General features: G+C 57.0%; 1 protein-coding gene across 1 annotated transcript; it reads right to left on the bottom strand.

The window, feature by feature from the left end:
- Positions 1-866: 866 nt before the first annotated feature.
- Positions 867-3424, bottom strand: DLX4 (distal-less homeobox 4). The gene is made up of 3 exons (XM_048926897.1): positions 3142-3424; positions 1877-2070; positions 867-1121 (listed from the first exon to the last, which is right to left on the bottom strand). The coding sequence occupies exons 1-3, from the start codon at positions 3422-3424 to the stop codon at positions 867-869; spliced, it is 732 nt and encodes a 243-aa protein (XP_048782854.1).
- Positions 3425-23987: the final 20563 nt, after the last annotated feature.

Raw genomic sequence — 23987 nt, 5'->3', positions numbered from 1 at the left:
ACACATGCAGGGATGCAGCTGCAATCCTGCAGCCCAGGGTGGGGATTGGGGAAAGCAAGGAACAGCCATAAGGTGTTTTCTAGCCTCTGAGAAGGGGAAAGGGAGAGGTTCCTCACTGGGAAACCTGCAGCTGAAGAACATCCCCTGCTCCCCATACGCCCTCACTGCTGGGGCCAGGGGTCCCCAACCCCCCCCCCCCCATCCCTATTAAGGAAGACAGCTTCAATAGCTGCAAATTGCCCATAATTACCCCGAGGAGGTGGCGAGAAGCCCCTCACCGAGGAGCCTGGCTCCACAATTACGGTAATTGTGCCTCCATTTGGGAGCAGTGGGTCTGAAAATAGTGGCAGGTCTGAAAATAGTTGGGGGTCCCGCACAGATGTTAGGCTGGGGGGGGGGGGGTCTGGGGGTCCCTGGCCCCTGTTTGGGTGCCCCCACCTCACAGGAGCATTCTCCCCAGGCCACGGAGACCCTCAGCACATGGCAGCAGGTACCGAGGAGCAGTCTTTACTTTACAATTGTACAGCCTATTTATAACAGGGGGCACATAGGTTCACAGATGGCTCTTATAAATAAAGCCAGGTCCTGGAGCAGGGGGTCCGGGGACCCCTCCAGCCCCTCTGTGCCCATGGACCTTGGGGCTGCAGCTTGGCCAAGTCCTGTCCCGCCCGTACCAGGGCTCTGTGCCGGGGACATCTCACTTCAGCCCACAGTGGGGGTCCCTGCAGACAGCGGTCGCCTTCCTCCTCCTCTTCTTCATCCTCCATTTGCTGGGGCCCCCCATAGCATCGCCCATCAGGGCTCGGAGGCACGTCCCCCCCTCGCTGGCCCTCCCGGAGCCGCTGGGTGCTGCAGCCGTAGTGGTGTCACATCATGGGACCACGGGGCACGGAGTCCTGAGGGTGAGGCTGATACCAGGCTCCAAAGCTGCTGATGTAGTTGCTGGGGGGCAGCGGGGGCCCTTTGCCCGGCACAGGGATGTCCCAGAGCGGGGGGATGCTGGGGGAGCATGGGGACAGCGAGGAGGAGGTGTGCAGGTGCTGCTCCCCATCGGGTGCGCTCGAGCCCTGCTTCATGATCTTCTTGTACTTGGAGCGCTTGTTCTGGAACCAGATTTTGACCTGCGGGTGAGAGTGGAGTGAGCAGGGATGTGGGGAGGGTGGCACCGGTGGGCAACGTCCCACCCCTCAGGTACCATGACTTTGCAGCTGTTTCATCCCCCACCTTAGGAGTACACCTGTGTGGGGGTCCACGAGATGAACCCAACCCTATCCGAGCCACTAGAGAATCCACCACGAGAAGCTGGAGGAGAAGGTGATAAGGGAAACAGGGAGAGCAGAGAGCAACTCGAGAGCCTCCAGCCCCGTGTGTCCCCACGTGTGCCCCCAGCTGTGCCCCCCTCCAGCCCAACCCGGGCACAGGAGCACTGCTGGGGCGCGGCGCGGTGGGGCCTGCAGCGCTCTGCTCGGGGTGGTGGCCCCACTCATTCCTCCCCACGGTCCCCCCCGCGCTGTCGGCAGGTTCCCACTTGCCTCCTCTTCCCCGTCTTTATGAGCTCGCTTCGCCCCTGGCTCCGGGCTGCACCGCTGCCGCCTGCCTGTCTCTCCCCATCGCCTTCAAAAACCCACTCACCCCATCCCGCGGCGCGGGGCCGCCCAACGCCGGGCACGGCTGGGCCAGCAGCCAGGCTCCAGGGCTGGGAAAGTCCCTCTGCCTCTGGGAGGTGCGAGCAGGGGCACCCCAAATCCCACCCGCAGGGCCCCAGCGGCGCCGGCTGCACGGCACGACTCCAAGGCGCCCCGATCCGGACTCGATCCGTGCGTGCGCCACAAACGTCCCCCGGGGAGGCGCTGGGTGTCGGGGGGCTCAGCCCTACCTGGGTCTGGGTGAGCCCCAGCTGGGCCGCCAGCTCGGCGCGCTCGGGCAGCGCCAGGTATTGGGTCTGCTGGAAGCGTTGGTTGAGGGCCTGCAGCTGCAGGCTGGAGTAGATGGTGCGTGGTTTGCGCAGCTTCTTCCCCTTGCCGTTGAGGCGCAGCTCGCCGTTGGTCACTGGCGGAGGCTTGTTGGGTTCTTGGGGAGGGAGAGGAGAGGAGAGTCAGTGGGGACAGGAGGGGAACCACGGCGCTGTGGATGTGCTGTGCCTGGGGGGCTGTGCTGTCAATGGGGGCTCTGCTGTCCCTGGGGTCAGTGGGGGCTGCAATGGCACTGGGGGCTGCGCTGTCCCTGGGGGCTGCGTTGCTCCTTGGGGCCATTCTGTTAACAGGGGCTGTGTTGGCCCTGCTGAGCCCCACCACTGGGGCTGTGCTGCCCCTATGGGTGCCCCATCAGTGGGGCTGCTCTGGGCTCTGCTGTGGAGGCTGCTTTGCACAGGGATCTGCCTCTGCTTCACCGCTTCATTCAGAATAAAAGTGAATGAGGTGGAGGGATGGCACCATTCATTCAGTACTGCTCGACCCCCACAGTAGGAAGGTTGACAGCCCCGTGGCATGCATGCTGTGAGGGGTGGGTGGGGGGACAGGGCCCTGCGAGGCGATGGGGGGTGGCTGAGACCCCCATCTCCCAGGCAGCCCTGTTCTTTGGGTTCTGTGTCACCTCCAACCCCGGTGGTGGCTCTGAGTATCTGCGGGTCTTTTGGGGACATGGGTAGACAGCGGTGACAGCACAGCCTCTGCTTTCAGAGAGACACTGGAAATCAGGAGCGTGCGCAGCCCCGCACCCCCCACCCTGCTGCCTTGGGAAAGGGGGACCCCTCTGCTGGGAGCCCTGGGGGGAGAGGGGGAGCTGGAGAGCTGGGGGTTAGCTTTCAGCTTTGGGGCAAAACAGACGGCAATTGGGATGCGCGCGGCAGGACCGAGGGGAGGAGCTGCGGGATCGGGACAGCCGGGGCTCTGCAGCCCTCCGGGGGCTTCCCGCAGCCTCGCACCCACCCACCGCCGTGTCTTCCCTCCCTTAGGACTCCCCCCCGCGGAGGTCCGAGCCCCCCGCCCGCTCGCGCTGCCCATGGGCCGCCCCGAAGCGCTTCCGACGGTTGCGGGGCGGGGAGCGGCAGCGCCGCGGTGCCTCGACGGGGCGGGACGGGACAGCGATGGGAACGGGGATGGGAACCGGGATCGGGACCGGAACACCCCGCGGCCGCCTTACCTGCGTCCTGCAGCCCGGCGCCGTGGGCCAGCCCGGCCGGGGGATGCTGGGGCGGATAGGGCAGGTAGGGGCCGCCGTGGGGCGGGGGGGGAGGACCGCCGGGGTAAGGATAGGAACCGGGCCGGCTGTAGGAGGAGAAGGGCGACGGGTCGTGCTGGGGGTGGCCGGCGGGGTGGAGGCCGTGCAGCGGGTAATGCGGAGGAGAGGGGTGGCCGAGCTCCAGGAAAGAAGTTTTGGATGGGTCGGAGCCCAATAAGCTCTCGGTGACGGAGCTCATGGTCATGGCCGGGCCGAACCGGACCGGGCCGGGCCGGACCGCCCTCGGAGCCCGCAGCGCCGCGCCCCGCAGCCCCCCCCCGCCGGGCTCCGCGCTGCCGCACCGCGGCCCCGCGCCCGGGGGATCCCCTGCCCGCCCCGCCCCGCCCCCTGAGCCCCGCCCAGGGACGTCGCTCCCACCCCCCCACTCTCCGGGGCAGCCCCCTGGATGCCCTCCCCTCGGGGGTCTCCCCTCTGTGCCTCTCTCCCGACGCGGGGTCTCCCGGGCCGGCTGTGGCCAGGAGGGGAGATGGGAGGGGGACGCCGCGACCTCCCCCTGCGTCCCGGTCCTCCCCTGAGGGAGGGTCTTTGTCCTCAGTGCGGGGCGCTGCTTTGCATGGGGACCCCCCCCTTAGAGGGGACAAAAAGCCAATGGCAGCGCGTGAAGGGATGCGACCCCTTGGACCTGGGCACGGAGGGACAAAAAGCACCGGGGTCACCGGTGTGGGGGCACAACAGGGATGGGAGAAAGCGCAGAGGCGGACAGAGGTTGGACGGACACGGACGGAGGGTTGGACACGAGACCTCATGCCTCGGTGCCTGCTGGCTGCAGGGGGACAACCTGCTGCACCTCTGCAGTTTGGGGACGTGGTGGCACAGAGCCGGGTGGCTCACATCAGCCACGAGCGCGCCCGGTCTCAGCGCCGCCCCACGAGGGCTTTGCCTGGGAGGAGGTGGCATTGGCCGGGGATGCTGGCAGGGAGGGTCCCCCATCCCCACCCTCCCATTAGACCATCTCCAAAACATGTTTCCATCTCGCCATCGCGACGGCTCTGAGTCACTCAGCAGCTCCGATATAAATAGCTGAGCTGCTCACTAACCCCCAGGCTGGGACCCCGCTGCTGCCCCGGGCTCTGAACCAAACAGCTCCTGCCCCCGTCCCATTCCCTGTTGGTCTTCTGCCATCCGCCTCCATCCTGACCTCAGGATCGTGCCCAGCACAGCTGGACCCATAGAACAGCCCCATTGGAACGGGTTCTGGGCTCCCTATATGGAGCGTGGACCTGGGTCCAATGCCCAGGGGAGAGGTGGGATCAGGCCCATACTTGAGCCCTCAGGGTGGGCGCCTTGGGTGGGTGGGTGCTCCAAAGGATGAGGGCTCCCATAGGCCATGCCCACCTCTCTGCTCGGATATTTTAAGGACAGGTTGGGCAGAGGGGACCTTGGTGGCATTTTTCACCCCTTGGGGGACAAGAAGAGCCTCGCATTCCACCACCTGGCATGGCTGCACCCTTGTCTAGATGCTGGCATCCCTGTGCACGTTTATATGGCTTAGGATGGAAGGAGAGCCAAGTTCCGCCTTGGGCGAGGATGCCAAACAGGGGGTCTGGTCCCACTGAATCCTATGGAGAACAGATGGGTCCCCCCAGGTGGGGGTCTCCCATTGGGCAGCACCAAGGGAAAGCGGGTTTGAGGCCACCCTCTCCTCCCCAGCAGAACCTGGCCTCACACAAACAAGATTTGGGGTCGGGCACCCACAGCTGTGCAATGGAGCATCCCCAAACCCTGCAGTCTGTCTGTCCATCCAGAGAGGGCTCACGGACAGCTCTCTGCTCCACTTTCCCTCGCTTGGTTCCTTACCGGCCCCAACCCCTTGGGGGCGGAGACCAACGTCCCCAAAGCCCCACAGAAAACCCCGATGGCTCCGACACCTGCAGGGGGCACACGGGGCAGCCTCAAACCCCGGCACTGGGGCTGCGAGGTGCAACTCGCATTGCCTGAGCGGGGTTTGGGGTTTTAAGAGAACCCGGTGCCAAGGCAAATACATCAAATCATCTCAGATTAAATTAAAAAAATAAATCACAGCCGCGCTCGGGGCCAATTCCAAACCTCGGTGTCGGGGTTGGGAAGCGCTGATACACGTCAGGACCCGAGCGGTGCTGGGGAGCACAGAGGCGTCCCCGCCTGGTCCCACTGCTCTGTGAGCGGCTCTGCTGTCCCCCGGGATGGGGAATATTGCAAAAATCCCCCCCTCCCCATCCTCAGAATATCCTGCAAAGGAGAAGAGCGGAGTTCGGGTTTGTAGCTGCCGGCTGCTGATGAAAGCAGGAAGGATTAAAGGGGTGCAGGGAGGGAGGAGTGCAAGGAGGGGGGGAGAAAGGAGGGAGCGGGGGGGGGTTGGAAAGGAGGGAGGGAGGGAAGAGCATGTGCCAGGTAACAAACCTCTGAGATCGCCCGAGATAAAGGGAGATCCCAGCAGCTGTAATTACGGCGCTGCAGATGGAGCGGCGCGGGGAAAGCCCGAAGCCAAGCGCAGGAGCTGCGGGTGAGCGGCAGCCCGGGGAGAAGTTAATAACACCCCGAACCGAGTGGGAGCAGACAGCCTGGCGTCTGCCCTCCCACACGCCATGCTGCCCTGCCGCCGCGCTAACGAACGCAGCGCTAATGAACCTCCGGCCCTGAGCCCTCCGAAGGCATTGCTGGGATGATCCCGGCTTGGCCCGGGCCTTTCTTTGGGTGGTTTTGGTTTGGTTTGGTTTGGTTTGTTTTTTTTTTGGGGGGGGGAAAGGGGAGGAATGAGGGATGCAGTAGGAAGGAGATGGGGATGGGGAGGTGTTTGGGGGTCGTTGGGGAGGGTTGGGGTGGGAGGGGATATGGTGGGATTTATGGGGGGGATGCGCAGTGGTGGGGTGTCACACTTGGCTGGGACACGGGGACAGGGTGACACGGGGACATGGGGACACGGGGACATGGGGACAGGGTGACACAAGGACTTAGGGGCATGGGGACACAGGGACACAGGCATACAGGGACATGAGAACACAAGGACATTGGGGACATGGCAACACGGGGACACGGGGACACTGAGACATGGGAACATGCGGTCAGGGTGACACAGGAACACGGGGACACATGGACACACGGGGACAGGGAGACACAGGGACATGAGGATACAGGGACATGGGAAGGCGGATGTCTGCATTCAGCACATTCCCCTTCTTACAGAAGCCTGCGGTGGATTTGGAGGCTTGGTGACAGAGTGGTGCTCAGGAGGGGCTCGTCCCCTCCAGCAGAACAAATCTCCTGCAGAAGTGCTTCAGAGACACCTGCAATACTGAAAACAGGAGTTTTTTCCCTAATATTTCAAAGCCTCCCCCACCTGCCCCCACCCCCAGTCCATCTCTGGATAAAGGAGACCCAGTGCTGTTAACGAAGCACCTGGGGTTAATTGGGGGATCGTGTCACGCCATGCACACAGCAGCGTCACACACACGAGCATCACACACACCCCAGTGGGACGTGTGGGTTTGGAGAGGCACTGGGGACGTTCTGATGGGTGACCTCGTATCCTTCCTAATTAACAGAGAGAAAATGAGCGGCGATGGGAATGTTCATGGCTGTTTCTTGGGGTCGAAGCCAACAGCGGGTGAGGGGCTGCCCCCCTAATTGTGCCCACAGCACGCAGAGCGCACGGCACTCATTGGTGGAATGATGCTGAGCAGTGCTCAGCTCAGCCTGGGCTCCAAGGGAAGGACGTACAGCATTGGGATGCAACCTGACAGTGAGCATCAGGCGTCACCTCGGGTGTGTGGGATGCTCTGCTGGGGATGGCTGCTGCCGTGTCATCATCCTGCTGCTCAGGACCAGCCCAGCATCACGGTCCTCATGCAGGACATGGGTCTGACAGCATCTCCCTGGGGGCTGGAGGTAGAGCTGCTGCCTTGGGGTTGGGGACACTGCTGAGCCAGACGGGGTGGTGTCACCCGCGTGTCCCCACGCCACCGGCAGCCTCGCAGGTGGTCATTAGTGGAGCTGACAGTCCCCACGGCACACTTGGAGTATTTACATCGCTGGGGAGCTGAGCTCCGGAGAGAGACACAAGGAGAAAAAAAAAATGGTGACAGTAAATGTATAATTAAAGTCCCATTAAGAGGCGCCTATGAGTCTCTGAGGGAGCAGGGTAGACGGGATCGCTGCCACCCCGATGGCTTTCAGGTGCAAAAGTGTCCCCAGGAACAGCCGGGGGGGGGAGTTCCCCTGGGGAATGTGGCGCTGCCAGGGTCTCTGTGATGCTGTGTGCTCCCAAGCTGGGCTCTGGTGTGGGAGGACTGTTCCATCCCATCCCACTGCATCCCATCCCACTGCATCCCATTGCATCCCATTGCATCCCATCCCATCCCATCTCCATCCCATCCCATCCCATCCCACTGCATCCCATCCCATCCCATCACATCCCCATCCCCATCCCATCCCATCCCATCCCATCCCATCCCATCCCATCCCATCCCATCCCATCCCATCCCATCCCCATCCCCATCCCCATCCCATCCCATCCCATCCCATCCCATCCCATCCCATCCCATCCCCATCTCCATCCCATCCCATCCCATCCCATCCCATCCCATCCCATCCCATCCCATCCCATCCCATCCCATCCCATCTCCCTATCCCCATCCTCATCCCCATCCCTGTCCCCATCCCCATTCCCACCCTAAGCCAATCCCATTCCCACCCCACCCCCACCCCCCATCCTATGCCATCCCATTTTATACCATCCCCATCCTGTCCCACTTCCATTCCCATCCTATTCCATCCTCTTCCATCCCCATCCCCAGGCTTTGACCTGGCTCAGCAATCCAGGAGGATTATTTCCTCCCCCACTGGAGGTGTCCCCATTCTGGAGGTGGCACACAACATTCCCCTGCCCTCAGCTGTGCTGGCGTTGCCCCATAAACCAACTTAACCCTGATCCAAAGGTGGGAGCATACAGTTTGAAGGCAGTCCTGGTGGGAAACCCCACTGCTTCCCCCACAGTGCTCACACCACCCTCCCATCCCGAGCCGCCCCAGCTCTTCGCATCACCCCATTAGTTGTGCTTCACTGGACACTGAATGGGGACTGGAATTCCTTAATCCACCTGTGCCCCGCGGATGAGCTTTCCCAGCCTGAGCCCCGTAACCCAATCCCACCCTGCACAAAGCCGGGCATCGCCCCACACAGCACAGCTGAGCTCCCAGCGGAGCCTTTGTTTGGAAAATCCCACCGGGTTCTGGTTCGGTGTTCCCAAAGTCCCATTTGGGAGCCCAGAAGTGCTGGAGGGTTGGAGCTGCTCAGCACTGAGCAATAAAAGGCACTGAGAGAGGATTTGGAAATGTGGTGGGTTTTTTGTTCTTTTTTTAGAGGAAAATGTTGATTCATTGGAAAGAATGATTTTTTTGCCAGCAGTGTCTTTTCTCACTTTGACCCGGGCAGAATTTTTCTCATTAAAACATTACAGAGATGCATCCATCCCATCCCATAATAGCTATCAGTTCGGGGTTTGCTCCGCTTCTCACAGCTCATCCAACTGCATTCGGGAGGGTGACGGAGCAGCGGCCTCACTTTCCATTCATCCTTGCCCCGTGCCCCAATGGACCGCATCCCAGCGCCGATGGAGATGAGCTCATGGCCACGTGGGACGGGGAAGCACCACACGTGGGCTCCTGCAGTGCCAGAGCTCCCAGAGCTCGCCCACACCTCCTTTCCATGAGCTCAGAGTGGTGGGGAGGAAAGGACACGGGGCTGCCTGGATGTGTGGCATGGGAGTGAGGGGCGGCCCTGCGGACAGCATTGGGTTGTTGAGAGCGATTCGGATGGAGATGATGCAGAAAATGAGCCTGGAAATGGGTGAGGGTTCACATCCTGTGTGCTCTCAGAATCGTAACCAGCACAGATCCTTCACGTTGGAGGGGTTTTTTTTCCTTGAAATACTCATTTTCTGTAAAAATACACGACCAAGGAGCCAGCTATGCTCTGTGCTGACCCCCTGATGGCCTTTTGGGAGCCCTGGGGCCGGGTCGGGCAATCTGCTTTTTGGGAAAGGAGTGTTGAACGCTATTGTCAGCTCTCTCCAAAGGGCACCACGCATGGGAAACGTGAATTCCTCCGGCCCATGAGAACTGAACTTCCAAACCACCTGGACAGAGGAGCAGAGCAGCACACAGGACGTGCACGCTCACCCGGCAGCCCGTTGTGCGTGTCGCAGCAGAGTGCCACATCCAGGGTGGCCGCGGTGTGGGGCTGAGCTCAGCCCAGCTGCAGCCATGGGACACCAAGGCTGGCGGCCAATGCCCACTTTCCATTTGCTCCGACTTTCCGCCCCTGCATCCCCCCACATCATCCCCGTGAGTAATAGGGAGCGGCCGTCCTGCCTGGGCCAACGGGGACGGGGCCACCGTGGCCATCCTTGGCTCTGGCAAGCAATGAGGAGGAGGAGGAGGAGGAGGATGAGGAAGGCAGCTCCAGCCTCTCCATTTCCTCTTGGCCACCTGGTGTGGTTCAGGGTCCCGTCCTGACACGGCTGGAAGCCAGCCAGCCCCGTTAGTCATGCAAGGAGGTGGGAAGGCTGGAAAGACCTGCAGCCCCACTGCCAGGGCGGGCAGCACGCCTCGGCCTGGAGCTGTCATGCTCAGTGCCACAAAGGAGACGTGAAGGGGGAGATGGGACTCGTGATCTCCAGCCTCACTCTCACCTCCTGGAGGGTCTCTTGGTGGTCTCTACGCCTTTCCCTCTGATCCCTCCCTGTCTGCAGTGTGCCAGTGGCACCGCTTGGTGTGTGCCATCCCACCTTGGGGACCCCTTCTGGGTGCCTTCAGCTTTGGGGCACACAGAGCAGAGGTTTGAGGCTGGCACAATGCAGGTGGTGCGGGGACAAACAGGAGGGGAATCAACTCATGGAAAGGGGTGATAACAGCAGGACGAGGGGAAATGGTTTGAAGTTGAGGGAGGGAAGATTGAGGTTGGATGTCAGGGGGAAGTTCTTTGCTGTGAGAGTGGTGAGGTGCTGGAACAGCTGCCCAGAGGCTGTGGATGCCCCGTCCATCCCTGGAGGTGTTCAAGGCCAGGTTGGATGGGGCCCTGGGCATCCTGGGCTGGTGTGAAATGTGGAGGTTGGTGGCCCTGTGTGTGGCAGGGGGTTGGAGCTTCAGATCCTTGAGGTCCCTTCCAACCCTGGCCATTCTGTGATGCTGTGATTTTGTGACAAAGGCAGCTTTCCAAGCACACAGCTTTTACAGAGCTCAAAGGGCTGTGGGTGGGGAGGAACAAAAGCCCTAAACACAGGAAGAAAAATAACACCGAGCACCTGGAGGCACCGGGGATGGAAGGATTTGAGGGCAGTGCCTCCCCACAGTCCATCATCTCCAGGCTCTGTGCTGTCCTCTCTTCATTATTTCACTGGTTGCATCGCTCCAAGCTCCAGCTTAAGGCTCCCATCCTTCTCTCCATGGGCGTGCAGCACATCTTGTCTCTGCTGTAGCTTCACTTCCTTGCACACCGTGTCCCCTGAGCGATGGCAAATCCATCGACATCTCCACGCCTTGGAGAAGCGTGCTGCCATGTTCCTGCAACCTCTTCCTTATTTTAGGGCCAACATCATCACACGGGGTCTGCACATGGTTTAGCATTACATATAACAGGGTTTGACCACACGGGCAGCGTTGACAACAAAGGCAGAGAGGAAGACATGGGTGTTTCCCAGTGTGCTCCTGCTGCCTCAGAGCCAGGCTGGTTCTGTGTGAGAACCTCAATGAGATGCAGCACAGATGGAAATGTGCAGAAGCTGTGATGGGTCTCAGCCACCCCTGTGGGCTGCGGGAGCACCGTGCTGCACTCCTAGGATGCGTCACTTTGGGCATCACCTGAGAAATCTCCTTAGAGCATTTCAGACCATGGGGACGGCGACGACACGTGAGCACACGAGTGCTGCTGTATGAGTGTGTGTGCTGTCAGCCCTGGTGCTTCGTGATGCTGCAGCTGCTTTGCTGAGTGAACATGACACCAGGCTGAGCGGTGTGGTTGGCACAGTGGAAGGAAGGGATGTCGTTCAGGGGGACCTCAACAGACTTGAAAGCTGGGCCCGAGTGAACTTGATGAGGTTCAACACAGCAGAGTGCAAGGTTTGGCACTTGGGCTGGAGGAATCCCAGGCATCCATACAGACTGGAAGGAGCGGTCCTTGAGAGCAGCCCTGCGGAGAAGGACCTGGGGGTCCTGAGGGATGAGAAGCTGAACATGAGCCAGCAGTGCGTGATTACAGCTCAGAAAGCGAATGGGATCCTGGGCTCCATCAGCAGAGGGGTGGCCAGCAGGGACAGGGAGGTGATTGTCCATCCCTGCTCTGCTCCTGTGAGGCCACATCTGCAGCACTGCGTCCAGGTCTGGAGTCCCCAGTACAGGAAAGACACAGAGCTGTTGGAGAGGGTCCAGAGGAGCCACAAAGATGATCAGGGGGCTGGAGCACCTCCATACAAAGACAGGCTGAGGGAGCTGGGCTTGTTCAGCCTGGAGAAAAGAAGGCTGTGGGGTGACCTCACTGCAGCCTGCAGTACCTAAAGGGAGCCTGCAGACAGGAGGGGAATCAACTCATGGAAAGGGGAGATAACAGCAGGACAAGGGGAAACGGTTTGAAGTTGAGGGAGGGCAGATGGAGGTTGGATGTCAGGGGGAAGTTCTTTACTATGAGAGCAGTGAGGTGCTGGAACAGCTGCCCAGAGAGGCTGTGATGCCCCGTCCATCCCTGGAGGTGTTCAAGGCCAGGTTGGATGGGGCCCTGGGCAGCCTGGGCTGCTATGAAATGCGGAGGTTGGTGGCCCTGCGTGTGGCAGGGGGTTGGAGCTTCGTGATCCTTGAGGCCCCTTCCAATCCTGGCCATTCCGTGATGCTGTGAACCAGCGAGTTGGAACCGCGGTGATGTTCGGCAGCTCTCCGCCTTCGCGCTCACCCCGCCGGGGTCCCAGCGGCTCCGTCCCCAGCAGCGAGGCCGGGCTGCAGGTAACGTTGCCATCTAGTGGCTTCCCCACCCCGAGCCGGCAGAAAGCACTCGGGATATTCGGGCAGAGGAGGATGGAAGAGGCGAAGCAGCTGCGCTGGCACCGAGTGGCACCCAGAGACACCCCCGCGGTACCCTCACCCTGGGCACCACCAGAGGATGCGATGGACAACCCGCAGCCTCCCTGCTCGACGGCAGCCCATCGACCAGAAGCACACAGCAGCTCCAACACTCAGCTGGGGACCCGGGGCTGCACTGGCAGCTGATGCCCATAGGTAGGGAGCACAGAGCCCGGAGCCCTCACACGCTGCTTCCAGCCCCGGGGGCAGAAGGTGGAGGCTGCGCTCCCGGAGCTGTCAGGCATTGGTCACCGCGGTGACAGAGCAGCTGCCTCTGGATGGTACCTGATGGGTGAGATTCCTGCGCAGCATCCTTCTTGACAGGGCTTAAGATCAAAGGCAGATGGGGCCGAGTACATGTGCAGCTCAGCCCTGTGTCAGGTTGGAACCCAGTGCAGGAGGGTCCCAGCAGCTCCCAGCCAGATGCTGAGCATGGCAGCATGAACAGGGGTAGAAATACCCACATAATGTGCTGCGTTCACACTGTGAGCTTTCCCAGCATCCTGATCCCAAAGGGGCACAGATCTTCCTCTGTTTTTCCAGCACAGGGTGCCATGGAGCCATTGTGTCAGGGGAGAGGTGTTGCCATCACCTCTTCACGTGGCATCACCTGCAGCTCTGCCCGTGCCATTCACATCCCAGGATGTGAGAGGGGAGAAGCAGGGCCTGCCTGGTGCCCAGAGAGAAAGCTCTGCATGGCACAGAGCCACAACCACGCCGCCAGCTCTGCACACTGAGGGCACGGGGGCTTGGGATCGGGTTTGGGATTCCTTCAGTTCCTGCACTGTAAACCCCAAAGGAAGTGGCCTGGGGATGGCTGTCCCTGCAGCGAGCTCCTGCCCATCCCTTTGTCACAGAATCACAGTCACAGAATGGCCAAGGTTGGAAGGGACCTCAAGGATCATGAAGCTCCAACCTCCACGTTTAATGCTAAACCAGGCTGCCCAGGGCCCCATCCAACCTGGCCTTGAACACCTGCAAGGATGGGGCATCCACAATCTCTCTGGGCAGCCTGTTCCAGTACCTCACCACTCTCTGGGTAAAGAATCTCCCCTCCCTCAACTTAAAACCATTTCCCCTCATCCTACACATATCAACCCTTTCAAAGAGTTGATTCCCCTCCCCTCTGTAGGCTCCCTTTAGGTATTGAAAGGCTGCAGTGAGGTCACCCCACAGCCTTCTTTGTCCTCTCACACTCACAAGCATTCAGATTTTCTCTGCACTTCATCCCCTTTATCATTTTAAAACTTCCTATTTTAAAACTCTCGTTGTCTCAGCGCTTCTCTACAAGCTTTGTTGGTCCTGCCAAGACACCAGCAGCAATAATCTCATAGCAATGAACTTTGCCAATTAACCGGGCATCACTTCCACACCATTCCACCCTGCTTGGAGATGCTGGGACCGACCCTTCCTCCCCCAGCTGCCAATGCTGTGGCTGTGCTGGCAAAAGCTCCTAAGCAAAAGCCTTTTGCATCTGCCCTTCTATCTGCTCTCTGCATCTCACATGCACGGAGCCTGTGCCTGCATTCCTCACTATGGAGTCACCTTGTTTGGCTGCTGTCGGATCCTCCGGGTTTCTCTCCTGCTCTGGAAAACACACCCACAGGAAGGCAGCCTCCTCCCCTGGCCCCTGCCAGCTCCCCATTCCCTCAGCGTGCAGCGGGGTGGTGACACTGATTATGGAAGAGGATGCAACGCAGGGTGTTCATCCCTGAGTGCCCAGGATCCTTATCTTGCCAAGGGAGGAATTAAGGTGAATGCAGAGGTTTGAAGCTGGGATCTTTAAGTTAGTGGGGGAACAAAATCATCCCTGCACAGCCTTCGGTATCGCATCGTCTGCTGCAGTTGTCCCTTGCTTGCATGGCTGGGCATCCTCCTGGGATCCATCCCTCCTGGGGATGCTACAGCTGCTCTGCCCAAGCAGCACTGTCCCCAAGCCCTGGGGGTCCTGCAGCTCTCCATACAGATGTGCCACTTGTCCCCCAGGCTCGGCAGACCCTCTGCTCACTGCAATGCATCGTGGCATCTCCTCTTCCCATCACACGCCGCATCCCTGGGCTGCGGTGCAGCAAAGCAGTGCTGGGTGTGATGCCAGCAGAGCACAGGGCATGTAGGCTGCAGGACAGGGCCAGGGCAGGGTGCTGCAATCCTGTCCTGCTCTGTTTACTTCCCCTCCCAGCTTTTTTGCAAGCTCCTCGGGGCAGCGCCTGTTTCTCAATAGCGCTGCTCTCTCCCGTGGCTTCTTTCTGCCACTGTGAGCAGATGCTTTTGCTGGCCATAGAGCCCCAAATTCCAGAACCTACAATCCCACTCCAGCCAGGATCCCATTGTTGATCCTTGAACATTTCTGCTTGCACGGAATCAACCTCCAGAAAAGCTCTGACCCAATGGCACACGCTGGGTGAAGCTGAGCTTTCCCCACCCCGTAGCCTCGCATCTTCTATCCCAGAAGGCGGTGAAAGACCCCTCAGTGCCCAGCTCCTGGAGCTTGGTGCACACCCAAGCAGCAGCTGAAGCCCATGAACAATCCCCACTCCCACCCAGCTTCAGATTTGGCTCCTGACCCTCATTCTCTGAGGGTACAAGCACAGCCCATGTGGAGCTGTCACCAGCTCACCAGCAGTTCCCCAGTGCTCGCTCCGGGTGCCAGTGGAGCCTGTCCTCTCCTCCCAAGGCTGCTTTGAACCTTCTCTTGGTGGCCTCCAATGCCGGAAGCTCCCATCTGGGGCTGGATGGAGGCAGCAATCATGGTATTGTCCCATGGTTTTTTTTTTTTCAGGCTCCCTGGGAATTATCCGCTGATTTTTCTCATTTTCTACCAGACTACGAAGCTCTAGAGGCAGAAATGATTGCTGCTTGCACGGCACCTACCACGGCAGGGTGCAGCTTCCTGACTGCACCAGCAAGCTGGATAAATCAAGGATGTTATCAGATCATGAAGGCTGGAATAGACCCCTCAGATCCCCACATCCAACCCCAACCCACCCCACCATGCCCAATGGCCATGTCCCCATGTCCCCTCCAGGGTGGTGACACCCCACCTCCCTGTGCCGATGCTTTATAACTCTTTCTAAGAAGAAATTGCTCCTAATACCCAACCTGTCCACGAACTACACGTGCTGGCACCTTCCATTGAGCACTTCCAGCCAACCCAAAGAAATTGCAACGGAAATGGAGCATCCACGGAGGCCAAAGGTGGCACGGCTGTAGGATAACCAGGAGAGCACCCATCCGACACAAACAACTGTGACACGGTCACGCTTTTCACGCAGGGCCGGGTGTGATTAATCCCTGAAGCCTGCCAGGGAAGCGCGCTGCTAAGCAAATGCAGCCTTTGATGTACAGCTTGGGGATTGATGAAACCGAGGCACGTTGACGGCAGCGTAGCTGTAGGGTGGCCGAGGAGAGGAGGGGAGGAGCGGGCGTGCAACGAGCCCCAGTGGACTCAGAGCAATGCCTAAGGTACAGGGGAAGAGTAATAAGAAAAGATGCTACCAAAATTTAATTAAAAAGAAAAAGAAAAAAAAGAAAGGGCCAATGAGTAGAAAGTGTTGTCCCAGGAAACTTCCACTTGCCCAGGGGAGGTAGCGTGGCCAAAGGGTGGCAAGGTTGCCTGGGGATTTGGGATGTGCTCCAAGCAAGGCTGCTGAGTGGCCTTGGTCAATTTCCCTTACCTGCTCCCCTGTCTTGGTAGATAACAGTTGCTGGACCTAATGCACTCATTTCTGGATTTAGCCATGTTCAAACACGGGATCATGGGATAATTAAGGTTGGAAGGGACCTCTGGTTAGAGGATCAGGGTCTGAGTGCAGAGGATGACCTGATCTGGGGATTTCCTCTGAGTTAACCCAGTGCAAGGAGTTGCAGCAACTCGTGATTAAGACTTAGCGAAGATAAAACAGGGAAAGTAAGCTTTACCCGCACTTCACAGGGAGCCAATGCCAACTGCAGGTGCAGCTCTGTGGTTTTCAGCCTTCTCCTGGTGTGCCCCAGCACTCTGCAGCTAGCTGCCTCTTCCCAGTGTGATGCTTTTGCATCTTCAAAACAAATAGAAAACTGTTAGTCAGTGAGGACTCAAATCCCAAACAGAATACATGGAAAATGGCTACAGCCTCTTCGTGACCCCCAGCTGAGTCCTGTGGCACAGCTTGCACTCAGTGCAATAAGAAATACGTGGCTGAAGATCTGCATGGACAGAGGTTCATCTCCCACGGTGGCAGCGAGGCACAGTGAGTTCTTGTTCTCTTCCCATTGGAAGGATTCTCCATGGGCTGCAGAGGCCAAGGGATGAACCAACCCTTCCCAGACACCTGGAGTAACCCGGGGTCCCACTTCAGAACTCATTTCTCCACAAGGCAAAAAGTCATCTCTCCTCGTTTGGGGGGATGCTTATGAGCTGGGATGGCGCAAACCGGTTCAAGAGAGTGAATTTGCTCAACCCATCAACACTCAGAGCCCGTGCCTGTTTCCAAAACAGCCTGTGGTTCTACAAAGGCTGGATGTCCTCTTAATTTCAAACGTTCTTCCAGTTTTCTTCCAGGACCAATAGGAAATGTGCTGAAACACCGTGAGAAAGCTTGTTCTTGTGGTTACGTCTGGCCCTAACCAGAAACAGAAGCGCCAGGAGGTGGGATGAGAGTGCTTGAAATCTCTCCAACTTCCCGTTACAAATGCTAAAGGTCTGCGTGCTTCAGATGAACTTTTGGATGCTCCCATCCAGCTTTTGATGTTTGCCCTTCCCTCACAAGTCGCTGAGAACAGCAAAGCATCGACGAGGGAAAGCGGCCCGGAGCAGCATTCGCCAAGGAGACCATGGAAGACCTTGGAGGTTGTTGGCCTTGCAGAGCCCATCAGTCCCCAGAAGCAGCCATGGCTGCTCAGCTCAGCCCTGGCAGCCCCAGCTCTGCTCCCTGCGTGTTGGCCCAAGAGGAGATCTGCTGGACGTGCTCCTAGGATGGCAACATCGTGCCTCAACCTGAGTGGTTTCAGCGGCTACACGTCTGAAGGGAATCTAGCCACAGTCCTGCAGTGATGGGGTTCAGATATCACTCATCTTTCCACTCACAGGATCTGGAATATCTGTTCTCCTTAGACTCAGCTCTCCAAAAGGTTCAGTCAAGAGTTCATCTTTTGATTTGGGGAGGGAGAAGAGGAAGGAAACCCAAAGAGAAGGGAACCCCAGAGAGGAGGATCTGAACAGATGCTGGAAACGCTCTCTTTAACACCGTTTTGAGTTACCTTGTCCAACCTCCACCTTCAGCACCAGGAGATGCTGCAAGAGCCATGTGGCTCAGAGAGGCCAAAGGCCCCATGGGTGGCTCCAACAGCCCAAACCATGCAGGCGTTTTGGCATCTCACTCTTACGCAAGCATCAGGACCAGACTTCATGGCAAACAATTCCAAGCACCACCAGCTCCCTCTGCAGGATGCGGGAAGAGGGAGAGGTGACCTCCACCAAGGAGCCTGCTTCAGAGCAGCACAGTGAGTTATGGCTTGCAATGGCTGTGCTCTTCGTTTGCTCAAGAGGTGGCCATCCTCCCCTTGGCACATCCAGCACTCCAAACTCACCCTCAAGAGGTGACCATCCTTCCCTTGACACCTCCACAAGCTCTTCGAATTGAGCCCTGTCCCCAGATCCTACAGGGCTCTGGAGAGCAAGGAAGGTCAGCACCTTTGTGGATTTAACCCCAAAAACCTCAAGCTATGCAGCCATCCTTAAAGCAAAAGGACTATCAACGCTCCTGGAATTTCTTGTTCAAAACAATGCGTCACTCCCAGAGCAGGAGAGGGACCAGCTCTATGTGACTCGTCACATGCCCAACACCCCTGGGCCAAGGTGGAGTGCCTGCCATGCTCCGGCCCTCTGCTTCCTGTTTGCTCTGCCCACAGCGCTCCTGGAATGGCCGGCAGTGCCCTTTCCTGTGCACCCAGGTGTCTTGTTTGATTAGGAACAGGTTACCTGGATACGACGCTTCATCAAAGGGAATCCTGTGCTGATGGCATCCCGGAGATGCTTGGTTAATTGTAGGTTGCTGCCTGGCTGGAGCCAGTTCAACCCCTGCCTCAGCTCTGTTTGTGCTGGAGAGGAGTTCTGCATGCAAAACGCAGGGGGAAGAGCTGTGAGCTTCCACCAGAGATGCCATCATGAAAATATTGTGAGCAGGCAGCCCCAAAAACACCTTCCCTCTCCAGCCCGTGCAGAAGCCTAGCCAAGAAAGCAGGCAACAGAAGAGGCAGCATCAGCCAGCGGATGGAGCCTGGAGAACTGAGCTCTCCTTGTGGCTTTCCTACTGACCCGAATCTCACAGGCAACTTGTACTGCCCCTTGAAGGATGGGACTGCCACACACTGCAAAAACATGGGGGCGTTTCAGATTATTGGCTCTAATTCACCGGCCGAACAGTTCCATGCTGACAGCTCCTCCTCCTGCACATTGCTGGACACATCACAAGAAAAGAAAGTGAAATTAATCAGAGTTCACCATTTGGAACAGCTCATGCTGCCTTGTCTAATTTTACTCTTTCCCAGGCCAAACCTATTCAGCCAAAGTGCTTATTTAATTACTGCATTTTCTATAATCATCCACTCGCAGCCCATAAATGCAAGTAAGACACCAGGCTCCAGCCAGCAGTCACTGAGGAATTATGATGCGCTCAAAACAAAGAATTGCTCCAGTCCAGGACGACTGGCACCCCTGAGACATCGCTATTATCTAATTTTCACCTCTCCAGTAATAACCCCAACCTTTTGCATGAATACAGAGAAAGCCCTGGTGCTTGAAGTGTGAGATGCTGACGGCTCGATCTGGCTCTCATTTAAACGAGAAGCGGTGGATTTGCCCATGGAGACAAACAACGTGGGATGAGGAGAAGCTGTGGCATCCTGCGATGCTGCCCCGAGTGGTGCTGGGACAGAGGTGAGCCAAGGGAATGGGCTGTTCCCCACGGCTGGGATGGGTTCACCAGCTGACAGGGACTGAGCCCTACTTAGGGAGAAGCTGCTGGAAGTGGCTCCTTCCAGCACCTGGGGATCAGCGTGATCCCAATGTCACACCCTCCGTGTAACTCATCGGGAGGGCGGAGGTAGGAACGGAGAGCGTTGAGCAACCACCAGCTGTTTCATTTTGGGAAGAGTTTCAGGATTTTGAAATTTCCAGCTCTTTCAGAAAGGGAAGAAAGCAACAAAAAAAAAATGATGTTGATGTTTCTCGCCATCCAAAGCTGGATGAACTGAAGAGGTCTCGCTCCCAACTCCATGCAGAAACCCAGAAACTCAAGGGCTGTCCAAATATTTCGGTTCATAGTTTGTCCAAATTCACTGCCTGCCTCCTTCTATGCTGTCCCACTTTCTGCTCTGGAATTATTTGTTCCCAAATTTCGTACGGTTTTGAAAAGATATTTCTTGCCAGCTTCTCATTGTAAATGCATCAGAGGTTCTTAAAGGCCTGGAGCTGGATGAATCCTACCAATTTCCCTTGCCTTGTTGGGTAACTCTTGAGATAAGACTTTCCACCTGAAGAGAGAAGTTGCCCAGGCACACGGCTTGGGCCAGAAAGAGTGAACATTTCAGATTGGGTCAGATAGCAATTGCCTCCAGCAGAGAGAAACACCTGAGTGCGTTACAGAGCCCTGGGATGACCATGAGTTGCCGATGGGATGTGGCAGAACGCATGGGCGTGGGTTATACAACCCTGGGATCAATTCTCCTCAATGTTTCCAGCAGAAACTGGGTATTCCTTGTTTACCTTGATACCTTTGAGGTATCTCACCCGGAATACAGTGCATTATTTCCATCAAGAAGCAGCACCACGAGGGTAACTGGAGAGCCCTGGGGGAGGCTGCGAGACCTTGGCTCTCACAGGTGAATGGGAATGGTCTTGTTCTGCCTAAGGAGGGGCTCTGCCTAAATGCTCATGAGGTGGAAAAGCAACGTGGACTTAAAGGACAGACAATGCGACGACAAGGACGGGTTTGTATACATTGGACATTAATAAATTTAGGCTAGAAACCAGCAGGTTCCTTATCAGCCACTTAGCCTTTAATGTATGTGAGAAATGTCAAGGGTGGTGTTTGTTTCGCCCAGCTTCAGATGTTCAGAGCGAGGACGTCTGCATCTGAGAGCAGAGCACCTGGGGCTCTGTCTACAGTCCGTGCAGAGATGGCTCCAGTAATGCACCCAGCCTAATGCAGGCGCCGTGCTGGGAGAGGTGAGCCCTGCTATCCCACAGCAGCAGGGAGGGAGGCACAGCCCTATCCGTTCACTTGCCTCTAGGGAGAAAAGGCCAGCGGCACGAACCAGGTGGGAACACGGCCCTGGTGACGATGAGCAGAATGTGGAAAGCTCCCATTGGTTTTTAAGGCAAAAAGTAAGTGCTCGGAGTTGTAAGGGTGCAGTTTGCCATCAGCGCAGCAGAACTGCCTTCTTTCCAGCTGGATTCTTCCTGGATGAAGAACTGGAAAAAAAAATGACAGATTTGGTGAAGTGCAAAATTGAGACTTGGGAAGCTGGTAGAGGAGTGGAAGAGGTCCTGAAAGCCACGTTGAGGCCGTGGGCACCTCGTGCCACCTGGCACCAGGATGATGCACCAGCCCTCCCCTCCCTCTTCCTGAGCCCACGGTGAGCGGGCGTCCCCAGAAGTGCCACATTGCACACAAGCAGGTGTCACCAAGCCGCCCCATCCTGTGCGGAACGAGTTTACGGGCTTGATGCAATCCCCAGCCGGCCAACGGCAGCATTCCTGGGCATTGGAGTCACGGGTGGCTCATGCAAGGATCTGGAAGAGGGCACTCTGTGTGGGTGAGCGCTGGGTGCCAGCGCGGAGCCCCACATGTCGGCGTGGGGCACATGGCAGCGAGCACAGGGTGTGCGTGTGCTGCCTGCAGCTCCGTGGGATGCACAGTGCCCTCCCACCTGGGAGCAAGGTGGTGGCTGGGGAAACTGAGGGATGAGCTGGAAAAGGACACCTCATGCTGCTCTGTTCCAGAATATGCAGGGGATCCCGTGAGCAGCTCACCTGGGGAGTGGGATAGGAGTGTGGGCTTGCTTCCCTAAGCTGCTCCTCTGAGAAATCAGAGAAAACTCCCATTTCATAAAGTTAACAGCAACCAGGAGGGACCAGGAGGGTTTTGGAGAAGTAGGAGGTGATCACTTGGTCCCAGTTTCAGAGTCATAATGATCTCAATTTAATCCCTAACTCACCCCAGGGTTCCCAGTGCTGTTATCAAAGCGTGCACCCTGGAGAGGAACCCAACCCATCCACTGCTTTCCTGATCAATTCCAAGCCTCACTAATTGGATTTGTTCACAGTGGCACATGTTGTGACCCCTCTGCTGATGGACAAAGCTGCCTGCAGAAGTTGGTTTACCAGGAAACACCAGATCTAACTGGGTTGGAGGACTGAACACCAACTGGTGAGGGATGAGGATTTTACACCCATGCGCTCGCCGTCATTTCTTTCCTGTGCACTCGTAGGGTCCCAATGTTTTTAGGAAGAGTGTTTGTGAAGCAGCAGTCGCAATGCATCAGCTACATGTTGAAAAACACGCTGGGAGTTGCCAGGACCCAAGCTCTTTGGAAAACCTGGCCCCATCTTGAAAAACCAGCTCCCATCTCCTGAAAATCTGGTCCCCACAAAGCAGCGCAGCTTCCCCCCCTCCTCGCGCAGCAGCAGCAGCACAGACTGTCTGGCCCCCTGCGTCTCCCTGCCAGAATTAAGCCTTCAAAGTTGATCTAAAAAAGTAATTTCGGGGCTGACAGATAAGAAGTGTGAAAATGCCACGGGGAATGATTGGCATATGCTCCGGTGGAGACACCAGGGTAGGCTGGATTTAATTACAGGCTGGCCCGGTGGCAGTACCTGTCAGATGACTCACTTCCATCGCATCCCGCAAGGTTTCTCCTCTTCTCTCTCCCCTCGCACCTCTCTCTGCTGGGTTCTTTCATCAGATTCTCACTGGCTGCCTCGTGAGCCTTTGAGGCACTGAGTCACATCAGCAGAACCGGGCACTGAGCAGTGCATGGTCCGCCTGGCAGCGGCATGCGCCCACCCAGCAGAAGGATGGGGAGAAGGAGCCTGCGATGGATACAGCCATCCAAGATGGCATTTTGGGAAGGAAGAGAAGGTCTCCTTTCACAGATCGTCGCTATTGCGTGCTCTAAAGGGACGGAGCTCATGTTTCCTTATGGGGAAGGGTAGGGAATGAGCAGGGAAAAGGCTCTGAGCATCTTGGACGACCCTGTCCGGCCATCCCAAAGAAGGGTTTTAGGAATAAGTAGAGTTCTGTACACTGCTGGAAGGAAATTCTGCTCAGGAGGTGGGGAGGATGGGGATTTGGAGAGGAGATGTGGAATCATGGCACGAGGAGGAGTAGAGGTTACAAATTTGAGGGTTATTCCTATTAAAAGAATGTAATTTAGAGCAGTAAGGACAATGCTAAATTAATGCTGGGAAGGGAAAAACATGAGGGGCTGCATGGAGATGGAAGCAGCATTCAGACTGCAATTTGTGTCTCAGAAAGCACATTGATGGCGGTAAATATTATCCCACATCAGAGTAATATTTAAAAAACAGGAGTATGAAATGGAATGAAATGCAAAAGGGGAGGATGGGGCCAGACTTACTTGAAAAGAGATGGGATGCGGGACCAAAGAAAGGTGCAGGTCAGAGGGAGAGAAGATGGAGAAAACCCCTCCATCACCTGTGCTCCTTCCAGAGGAGACTGAAAATGTTGCAATGAATCAACCACAAAAGAGTGGCCCAAATGCAGGATAAAAACTGTTGGCTTTTTTCTTTCCCCCCCCCTTCTTTCCACTGTTTCTCATTTGGCTGTTCATTCCGTTTCACACAATAACAACAACAGAAACAGATAGCCCCAAATTAAACGTTTCCAAAGTATTGAATGAAGGCCACTTTCACTGAGCCAGTTTTCCTTTCTGCAGTTTTTTTTCCAACGAGAAAAGCTTTTCATTAACTCATTTTTTAAATCTAGGAGCATTACTCAGAGGGGAATTTATCCCACTGTCTAACAGCAGGGGTCTGATCCAGCGCTGTGATAACTGGGGAAGCAATGACTTCCAGCAGCATCAGAGCCCCAAAACAAGATAGTATTTCTCCTGTTTTAGCTTAAAACCTCTTTTTTTCCTTTAAGGTTGTACCATGCTCCCATTGAAGCTGGTGGGACTTACACCTCGGACAAGGTTGGTCAGATATTTCTGTTGGTTTTCCCCCCGTTCTTGTGGGTCAGGAGTCAATGGGAAACAGATCCCTTTGGAGCAAAGGAGAAAAATGAGAAGCACGTTTCCAGCTCCCAAAGTGGCACCGATCCCCTGGAAGAGTTGCTTTCCTTCATGCCTCCCACTGAGGGAATGGCAAATTCCTACAGGAACGACTTCACAACTCCACTGCCCTCCCCAGTCTCCCCAACAGCTGGGTCAGCTCAGCTCCAACTCATCCCCACCTTGACCAGATCCCCTGGAGAGCTGATCCTACGTGGATCCCAAGCACTTTGGAAGAAGTGGGTGCTCCTCCTGGAGAGCTGGGTTGGTGGGCTCCCAAATGGTTCTCCCATGGAGAACCTCATGGTTGCAGGAGCACATTGCCAGCACCAACATTTGTCTCCTGACTTATCATAGAATGGTTTGAGTTGGAAGGGACCCTTAGAGGCC

The sequence above is a fragment of the Lagopus muta genome, chromosome 25, assembly GCF_023343835.1.
Source record: "Lagopus muta isolate bLagMut1 chromosome 25, bLagMut1 primary, whole genome shotgun sequence".
Taxonomy (NCBI): domain Eukaryota; kingdom Metazoa; phylum Chordata; class Aves; order Galliformes; family Phasianidae; genus Lagopus; species Lagopus muta.
Note: the sequence above shows the minus strand (reverse complement) of the source record. Positions and strands in the feature narration are given on the sequence as shown.